This window comes from Echeneis naucrates, chromosome 18 (genome assembly GCF_900963305.1).
Source record: "Echeneis naucrates chromosome 18, fEcheNa1.1, whole genome shotgun sequence".
Taxonomy (NCBI): domain Eukaryota; kingdom Metazoa; phylum Chordata; class Actinopteri; order Carangiformes; family Echeneidae; genus Echeneis; species Echeneis naucrates.
Window position 1 is genome coordinate 14,750,665 of NC_042528.1, and position 10,727 is coordinate 14,761,391.

Here is a 10,727-nt window from a genome sequence, read left to right on the forward strand (position 1 = left end):
GGAGCCGCTCATGAGCTGTCTGAAAGAGTCTTCTCACAAGCACAGCCTCGTGACATTGTACAGATGGAGCTGAGAGAGGACAGGCTGATTAAGAGCGTGTCCTGTTAAGAGCAGAGAGCACTGACGGGGGTCTCTCCACCCTTCAGAATCTCCTAGACGAACTGGTGCAGTCCAACATGTCTCTTATGATGGACGGTGGTCTTAAATTATTGGTGCAGTTGATTCACAATCGTTGCAGCGGAGGGAAAACAAGTGTAGATAAAATGTCGGATGAGGAGGTTTTGAAAAAGAGGAGAAGATTTTTTGTATGTACCGCAGGCCGTAGACAGGGTGTGTTGCAGCTGTCTGCCATGATATAACAAGGTTTTGCAACGTTTTTCTAAAAAAGTTAAAATGTCTTTAGGGGAGTATACAAAATTGGGTGAGAATCCAAGAGTCGAAAAAAATCCACGTTCCATCTTCTTCCAGACTAAGAGCCAGCCAATGTTCTCCGGGCTCCTGTCCCAGATGTGTGTTCACAATCTTGTAGGCCGGAATTCTGAAAGATGATGTCAGTAAAGGCAACTGGTTTCAGGTTTCATTTTGTGTGTGTGTGTGTTTGACTTTAGTTGTAATCCTCCAGTACTTGTCGTTTGGAGTTGATTTTCAAAATAGATTTGTAGCAAGTGCAAACGATCAGGGTGGTGATATGAGGTACCCTGAATCTCATTTCCAGCCTTAAATTTCTGTTGGAAACGGGGGACAAGGCATCAGCGTCTTCAGCGGCGTTGAGGTTAAAGACAAACAGAGAGTAGCCTTGCTCAAATGTTGATGCTCAGAGGTAAATCTTTCAAGTGTCTCCCAGTGGCGGTAAACATGCTGTAAAACTCTCTGACGGACACCCCTCAGTTAAATTGAGGTTGAAAAGCTCACATCGTTGTTGATAAAACTGAAAGGAGACAAGTCTCTTCTACCCGTGAAAGCTTTGTGGTGCACCATAGCCAAAACAATGTATTTGGACATGGTCCCCAGAAACAGATTCTCTTGGTTACATATTCGAGAATCCCCCGGTGTGGTGTATTGAATCACCACCTGTTAATTTACCTGCCAGTTAATGTATGGTACTATGTTCCCGATCTAAGTTAGCCAGATCTGTGTGTAACCAGGTCAAGGTGAGCGCGCATGCGCAGTGTTCAGTGAAGCCTGATGGCGGAATAAACAAGCCATGAGCAGCATGTCGGCCTCCCTCTCGTGAATACACCACATTGGCGACGAGGATAAAAGTTTGTTTTCTTCGCGGGGAAGGAAAGACACACGGTGTCGGTACTAGTGAGTACAATGGCCCTGTTCGGAAGAATTGATGAGTTTCGGCTGGAAAACGAGCCGTGGTCGGCCTATATTGAACGGCTGGAACAGTTTTTCGAAGCTAACCACATTGAGACCGATAAGCATGTTGCCATGCTATTGAGTGTAATGGGCGCAACTACATACGGACTTTTGAGAAATCTAGTTCAGCCCCTCAAGCCCAAAGAGAAGACATATGATGAGATTGTGACTGTTTTAAAAGAACATTTTGAGCTAAAGCCGTTTTTGGTGGCTGAGAGATTCCGCTTCAACCGGTGCAATCAGAAAGCTGCTCAGCTGGTTGCGCAGTACGTAGCGGAGCTGAAGCAATGTGCCGCCAACTGTGAGTTTGGCGCAAACCTGGATGCATCACTGTGAGATTGGTTCGTCAGTGGAATAAGGAACGACGCCTGCCAGCGGAGGTTACTCTCCAAGGATAACCTCACGTTTGCCAGAGCGTTTGAGATCGCCCTAAACATGGAGACAGCTGACAAGTGTTTAATGAGGAGTTAGGGACTCTCAAAGACATTAAAGCCACAATCAATGTCAAACCAGATGTGACTCCTAAATTCTGCAAACACAGGCCCCTCCCTTTTGCAATGAAGGAAAGAGTAGAGAGTGAACTCAAAAGGCTGGAGGAAGCTAACATTATTTCTCCGGTTAAGCATAGTGATTGGGCAGCACCGATAGTTCTTCTGGTTAAAAAGGATCAGTCACTTCGCCTGTGTGGTGATTATAAGGTGTCAGTTAATCAGGCACTTGAAACAGACACTTACCCCTTACCTAGGCTGGAAGAGCCTTTAGCTACCCTTAGTGGAGGTAAGATTTTCTCTAAGATTGACTTAGCAGCAGCTTATCAGCAAGTTCTGTTGGATGACGACTCAAAGAAATACACTACCATCAACACCCACAGGGGGCTGTTTGTGTACAACAGGCTTCCTTTCGGAATCAGTTCCGCTCCCTCAATCTTCCAGCAGATTATGGAAAACATAATGAAAGACTTACCGGTGGTTGTCTTCCTTGATGATCTTCTCATTATGGGACGCTCAGAGGAAGATCACCTCCACAACCTTCAAAGAGTTCTGCAACGCCTACAGGACAATGGACTATGAGTAAAGAGCTCAAAGTGTGAGTTTGGGAAAACTCAGCTCGAGTATTTGGGCCACGTACTGGACGAGCGTGGCATTCACCCTTCAGAGGAAAAAGTGAGAGCAATACATGAGGCTCCTGCACCTACCAATGTTAAGGAGCTACAAGCCTTTTTGGGACTGGTTAACTATTACAGGAGATTTTTGCCCCAACAGAGCACAGTGTTGGCACCTCTGTACACACTGTTGAGAGGAAATGTTGTTTGGAAATGGACTGAGGCAGAACAGTCTGCTTTTGTGAAGTGCAAAGACTTGTTGACGAGCAACCAGGTTTTAGCACACTATGATCCCAGTCTCCCTCTCACTCTAGCATGCGATGTCTCGGCATATGGCATCGGAGCTGTGATCCAACACACCATGGCAAATGGAGAGGAGCGACCAATCGCTTATGCTTCCCGCACCTTGTCTCCGGCAGAGAAAAAGTATTCTCAAATAGACAAGGAAGCTCTTGGACTGATTTATGGTGTAAAGAAATTCCACCAGTATTTGTGGGGCAGACATTTTACTTTAGTTACAGACCATCACCCCCTGTTGACACTTTTTGGCGAGCACAAGAGTCTGCCCACATTGGCCGCTGCACACATTCAGCGGTGGGCAATTATACTGTCAGCTTATGACTATAACATTGTCTATCGTAAGTCGGAAGAGCACAGTAATGCTGATGGACTCTCCCGTTGCCCTTTACCTGAGACCAGCGACACAGGAACCACAGTAGCATCGGCTACTGTCCACTCACTGCTTGCAGAACATCTACAAACGGCACCGCTCAAAGCCGCTTCAGTAGCCCAGATGACACGCACTGACAGTGAGCTAGCCCGTGTCTACAAATATGTCATGGAAGGCTGGCCGGACAAAGTAGGAGACACATTGAAAGTGTTTTTCACCAAGAGAAATGAGTTATCTACAGGGCAAGGTTGTGTACTTTGGGGGACCAGAGTCATTGTACCCTCAAAAATGAGAAAAGCGGTGTTACAGGAAATTCACTCAGGGCATCAAGGTATTGTGAAGACTAAAGCGCTTGCTCGTTTGCATGGTGGCCAAACCTTGACTCTGATGTGGAGAAAATGTGCAAAGAATGTGAAACATGTCAACTGGAGCAAAAGAGGCCTCAAAACGTCCCACTAAACCTGTGGGAATTCCCAGGTGAGTCCTGGAAAAGACTTCATTTAGACTTTGCCGGACCTTTTCTGAACAGCATGTTTTTGATTGTTGTGGATGCTTATACTAAGTGGTTGGAAGTGTTTCGGATGTCACAAATCACTTCGCAGGCTACTGTGACGAGGCTGAGGAGACTGTTCGCCTCCTATGGACTGCCGGAGCAAATTGCTACAGACAAAGCCACCACTTTCACGTCTGATGAGTTTCAGACCTTTGTCAAGCAGAATGGGATTCTGCACACAACAAGCGCCCCAGGACATCCTGCTACAAATGGTCTGGCGGAGAGGTACGTCCAGACGTTTAAAACAGGTATGAAAATACTTGCCAACACAACCATGAACATTGATGACAGACTGTCCCTGTTTCTGTTGCAATATCGGACGACGCCAAACTGCACAACAGGGCAGTCCCCAGTTGATCTGTTTTTACACAGACATGTCCGTACAAGGCTGGATTTCCTGAAGCCTTGCACAAAAGAGACAGTGCGCAAAAAACAGTATCAACAGAAAGACCGCCATGACCGCAGTGCTGCAGACCGATCATTTTGCATGGATGATGCTGTGTACCTGCGTAGCACTATGGGAGGAGACCCCAAGTGGATTCCGGGGTCGGTGGTGAGACAGACTGGCCCTGTGTCATATGAGGTCAGAGAGCGAGATTCTAACACAGTACACAGACGCCATGGTGACCAGCTCAGAGCTCGGGCCACGGCTAAACCTGATCCAGTGTTAACTGACCCTCGTGTTGAACAGCTAGTTGGCAAGGACTGTAGTAGTTCACAGGACATTGCTGACTCCACTGTGCAGTCACCGGAGCCCCTGGAGCCTGAACCTGTGGCTCTGAGGCGCTCCACACGAGTTACTAAACCACCCAAAAGATTTATGCAATGAGACTGTATGTCTACACTGTCTAAATGGTCATGATTGGTTGTTGCCAAATTGCCTGCAGTACTTATACTGTATAATGTGAATCAGAAATGATAATATCTAAAATGCTACATAATGTTATTAAGCATTATTGGAGTTCTATTGTAGCCATTTCATGTTACTTGTCACCTGACAATAAGTGTTTAATAACTGAAAAGAAAAATTGATGTTAATATTCCCATGGTTATTCTCAGCTAAAAGGAGAGATAATGTGGTGTATTGAATCACCACCTGTTAATTTACCTGCTAGGTAATGTATGGTACTATGTTCCCGATCTACGTTAGCCAGATCTGTGTGTAACCAGGTCAAGGTGAGCGCGCATGCGCAGTGTTCAGTGAAGCCTGATGGCGGAATAAACAAGCCATGAGCAGCATGTCGGCCTCCCTCTCGTGAATACACCACACCTGGGATGGAATAAGTTTTCACATTCATCCGGGCCAAAGGGTAGAGAGCGTTGCCCTTTGTTAGGCTGCCGCATGTCCTAAATGCATTGCGGGGGCCTCGCTGGCTCTGGTCAGCTTGACTCTCAAATCCACTGCATTCAAAAGAAGCCTCTCACTGAAAAAAATGTAGAAGATGTCCCAGCAGGTGAAGCTCTTTGGACTCGAGGTGGAAGTGGCTCTTTCGCACAGGCCTTTGTTGGGTCCGTTGGTGACGACCAGAGAGTCCTTAGCTCCCGCCGTGTCTTTGTAGAATAGCCTGGCACTGAACTAACTTTTTAAGGCATCTTCTGAAAAGTTGAGTAATGTTTCTATCATGGCCCTGTACGGGTGAGTGGCGCTGGATTGCGATATCAATTTGTCTCCCAGAATAACGTTGACTGAAAATTGTATTCAGAGGATAATTGATCAGGCTCACACGGGCGTCGTTGGCCAGGTTCGAACCATCTGCGTTGGTGATTTTCACCGCAGGGGGACACAGCAAGGTGTCGTTCAGATCTAGATATTTGTCACCGTCTCCCGGTATAAAAAACTCTACGCCATCCATAATCGTGAATAAAGGCAAGACCTCTGTATAGAGTTTTTCGTTGATAGACAGCTGGGTCATGGGTGCCGAAAATAAATCCAGCTCCACCATACTGCATTTGGTTTGTGATGTCATAAGGCCATTTATTAAAGAAATATACCTCCGGAGCACGAGTTCCTCCCTTTAGCACGATTTCTTTCGACTAACGCCTTCTTCTTCTTGACTCCTCCTCTGCATTTTTCACTGTGGTTCCTTCCGAAACAACACGCTCCCTGGGAGGTCTCTTCCTAGGTCTTCTGGCCAAAACCATGATACCTCCGGCCCACTCTTGAGATCCTGGGTTCTCTTGCCCGCTGCTGCCGGCTAATTTACCCACAGTGTGGGTAAACACTTTGGAGGCTATGCTTTTGGCAGCCGTTTTTGATATGAGGTTTAGCGACGGCAAAGCCCTTTCTCACCAAAGGTGCTACAAAACGAAATAACTTGCTAAATACAGAGCCTATACCTCTCTTGTACATTATAGGGGACCTGTAACAGCCGGGAAATGCTCCTCCTAATTGGTTTTCATAATAACTTACAAAATGGTGGGGGTCTATATGGCAGAAAGAGTTTTGACGGGTCTGAAATGTAATTTCAACACCATCTGGCCAAAGATGAAATCAACGGGTAGGTTTTGATCCGATTTAATCTCTGTGCGAATGTTTTCAATGTGGTTCTTGGCCACGGACAGATAGTAAGCGAGGTTGAAATATTGTGTGATCATGTCCCCGTATGTTCCTTGTCCATTGACGATTCTCAAGAGAGGTGCGTAAGTGTTGCCCACCACCTGATGTTGTACCACGTCTGTGTAGAGGTGATACATCCCCAACTTTATATCCACTGGATAAGGAGCCATCCTCAACTCAAACTTGATCCATTCTCCCGGCTTTATGCCCATGATGTAAGCCACTTGTGGAAAAAAACGAAGATGAACCTGACCCCTGGCCTGCTATTCAAATCTCCTGTGAATGTCGTTATACACAGGGGTCATACACAAAAACGCTGGCAGGATCAGGCAGACAAAACAGGCAAGGAGTAGGCAGGAAAATCAAACATAAAAAAACAGTCCGGTCATACGCTGGGAGCAAACAACTGGGTATGCGAGAGAGCTTAGCACACGGGAGGTAACAAAGACAATCTGGCAGAGACATGGGGAATGGGGCGGGGTTTAAATACACAGGAACCAACACAGGTGAAACAAATTAGGAATCAACTCATGGCGGGAAAAAGAACAAAGAGGGGAAGTAAACGGCAAACAACAACATGGAACACAAGATTTTCAAAATAAAGCAGGAAGTGTACAAGACAACGAAAACAGAGTCTGACAAAAGGACCTGTCAAGTTTGATGAGAAGGTGTTCATATTACTCTCTGTAGTTGAGTAAGGCGCTGTGTTGGGTCAGTGGGTAGGTTCCTTGTAATAAGGAAGCTGATCAGCAGGTGAGTTGGCATGAAATTACAGTCTTTCAGTCAATCAGGTTACTGATCTTGACAGGATAGAATTGTGATACAATTGTGATACAATGTGGGATGTATTAGATCATGTGTAAGAACATAGGGATTGATTGTCCACACTTGCCTGCAAGTCGAGGCAGATGGCCGCCCCCCCTGAGCCTGGTTCTGCTCGAGGTTTCTGCCTCTTAAAGGAAGTTTTTCCTTGCCACTGTTGCCAAGTGCTTGCTCATCGGGGGATCTGTTGGGTCTCTTTAAATAAATTTATAAAGAGTTTGGTCTAGACCTGCTCTATATGTAAAGTGCCTTGATGTAACTTTGTTATGATTTGGCGCTATACAAATAAATCTGATTTGATTTGATTTGATTTGAATCATCACGATCAACTGCGGTACAAGAACTGCAACGTTTCTCCTACTCATTACCAGATAATTCCACCAATTCAGTGGTAATGTTCTGCCACCCAGCCTCTTAACTAAAAATCCCCACCCTGCTGATGTACCTGCCTGCCTCACCAGCATATTTCACAAATGTTTTTGCACAAAAAACTAACTTTTTACATTCACGACCTGCTATGTGTACGCTTCTGAGTCCAAAATCCAAATGCCGTTAAATTGTTCCCTGTTGGTCCACTACCCTCAAGTCATTTCTTTAACTTTTCCTTCCTGATAGAGGGCTATGGACAATTATGTGGACACTGTTATGTTGTGTGGACAGTGAGTCTCTAGCTGCAGACCCTTATCTTCTCCTGGTAGGGCTGACTTTTTTGTAGAGGGAAGGATAACACCGCACATCCCTCTATTGATTGGTGTCTTTCTCCACTCCCTCCAGGACATCTACCACGCCTGCCTCACCCACCCATCCCACAGCTTTTTCAGTCTGCTTCAGTCTACTGCAGAGCCTCTGGACCAAGACTGAGCAGCAGACTGAAGAACAGCTTCATTTACCAGGCTGTCAGGAAGCTGCTCTGCAACTCCTCCCCCTCTGCTTACAGAAACCATGTCAGCTGAATTCCCTGTCAGCCCCCCCCCCCCCCCCCCCCGTCCAATACCAGAACCAGCACTCACACACCACCACCATTGAACAGAACAGGACTTATTAATTATTAATTATTTGATTGGTTGGAGGTTGGTTTGTGTGTGAAACCTAAAGATCTATCCACTTCTCGAGTAATTTTAAATTACTGTGGCTATTATATTGTTATTATATTGTACAGTTTTTGGCCTTAAGTCTAGCCCAATGAGATACCACATCACCTTCCACTGGCTGTTTGATGAGCTAATTGAGCATAATGAGTTACATTTAGGGTCCAAATCCATATTTCCAGTTATTTTGGTGAGAGTAACTTAAAAGTAATGCAAAAGTAGTGTAATGCATTACATTTCAAATACACTAATATTATAATGTAATGAATAATGTAATGATATAATAATAATAAAATATCATGTAATGAATTACAGACATGTTCCACAGACTTGTTTACATAAGTCAAGATGCAAAAGAATCCCTTCAGAATTTTCTTTTTCATGCTATTGAACTCAAAGAGAGGCTAATGGCAGCTGCAAAGGATGACAGCACAGATGTACAGTATAGCCCAGATACCATTCAGAAGAATTTTCTTAAATCAGTCAGCACAGGGCTACTGAGTGACAATATTAAAATGCTGCTGAAAGCTCACCTGGATGATCTAGAAGTGATTGATTAGTCGCTAATAGAAAATATGAATGATGCTGCTGCTGTTGACTGGAAGAGGCAACAGAAATTAAGCGGACTAGACAGATCCAATCCCAGACACCCGGTCACTCTCCTGGCCTCAGGACGAACCCGCTGTCAGGAATTCCAACTCTTAGTTTGTTTACATTTGGTTTTGTTTTCATGTCAATAACTCTCCTGTGATTTCAGATCCCACCCCCTTCTCTCCCAGCCCATCTCCACACCTGTGGCTCATCCTCCCATTTGGCCTTCAGTATATATACTAGTCCCTTTTCCCCAGCCCTCTGCCAGATTGTCTTGTGTTCCTGCCAAGCTATCCAGCGTTATTTCTCCTGTTCTGCCTGACTGCCTAATTCTTGACCCTGTCTGCCTGTCTTGGACTTCGGATTCCCTGCCTGCCCCTTGTCAGATTTGTTTGCTGGTTTGCCTCATTTTCTGGTTGTCTACTAAGCCTGAACGCTTAAGTAAAGAGAACTTTTCCTGCTACCTGATTGTCTAAGTGTTGTGCGTTTGGGTTCAAATCTGTACTGGTGATTCTCACACCTGCAGCAAGTGTCCCTCAGCTTCACAACCAAAACACTTCATTGTTTCAGAAGGACAAAAATCATATAATTAAAACCTGCTGCCTTGAAGGTCGGGGTCAGGTTGAGGGGGGACTCAGTGTCTCTCAGGATCATGTGGACCTGTCTCCTGTGGCAGATCACGTGCCGCAACTTCAGGGACTTACTGCCCAAAGGCACTATTCTTATAGGCCTGACCATCTGCCCTCATTTTTAATGAAGGGGGATGTTACTAATGATTACCTTCTTGGCGGAGGTCTCCAGCCACTGCTCCATTCGCCCACAGCCACGGCCACCTCCTCCATGCTGTGTGGACACAGCTGGGCACCTTAATGCTGTGCTTCCACAACAGCCGGGAGAAGTCAGCAGCGTTCCCCACCATGCTGCAGGGACGCCACCGGCCAGACAAAGCCTGACTGGCAAATGGCCCCAAAACACACAAAAACACCAAACAACCAACAAATATATTGCTCTGACCACCGTCAGCACACTCAGAGAGAGAGATGTGCTCAGTGTTTCCTCCCAGAGCCTAAGCCTTTAGCACATAGACTTTTAACTATAAGCTCTGTCATACAAAAAAGTTTTAAGTCTCGTCCTGAAAACTGCTAAAGAGTCTGCCCTCCAGACTGATACTGGAAGCTGGTTTCATAGAAGAGGAGCCTGATAACTGAAAGTCAACAATACCACCATATTGAGTCAAGCATCGGAGCAGAAAAGATGCCTCATATCTGCGTGGAGTTGTCGCAACTGTTCTACACCCCCAAATCAAATATGAGGGAATTACCTTTCACAGGTAAGACTTAACAATTACTTTTAATAGTGATGGCCCATATACTGCATTATTTGGCCTTTCTAACAGTTTCACCATAATTTGCTGATGTTGCGGAAAACACTATGGAATTCCTGCACATTCATTCATTCATTCATTCATTCATTCATTTTGATTTATTCTGCTCATGGTAGTATATATTTTCATCAAAAAACAGAACAGACCAAAAGTTTGGACACACCTTCTCATTCAAATGAATAGGAAAGTGTATCCAAACATTTGGCCTGTACTGTATATATACACACAGTTAATAATTGAACAATTCAGTTTACACATCCATTGCATCCATAGCAAATAACCGATTATCTGGACAAGCACTGGGAGCAGGGTGTTCAGCATGGGAGCGTTTTACATTTTCTTCCACCTCCCAGGTTACTGTGGCAATGACACATGTAGATGGGAGGATGCCTTCAGGGTCAGATGGAGCGTCCACTGGCTGATATTGCCTAGACAGAGCGTCAGGATTGAGGTTTTTAGAGCCTGGTCTGTATGAGAGGGAGAAATCAAAACGTTAGAGAAGAGGGCCCACCTAGCTTGACGAGAGTTCAGCCGCTTGGCTGAGTGAATGTATTCCAGATTCTTGTGATCTGTCTAAACCACAAATGGCTGCTCC

At 45.4% G+C, this 10,727-nt stretch overlaps 1 protein-coding gene across 1 annotated transcript; it reads left to right on the forward strand.

The window, feature by feature from the left end:
• Positions 1 to 1,317: 1,317 nt before the first annotated feature.
• LOC115059314 (uncharacterized protein K02A2.6-like) lies at positions 1,318 to 4,519 on the forward strand. The gene is given in 3 exon segments (XM_029526969.1): positions 1,318 to 1,697; positions 1,907 to 3,495; positions 3,498 to 4,519. Coding segments are annotated over 3 exon segments (2,991 nt in total).
• Positions 4,520 to 10,727: the final 6,208 nt, after the last annotated feature.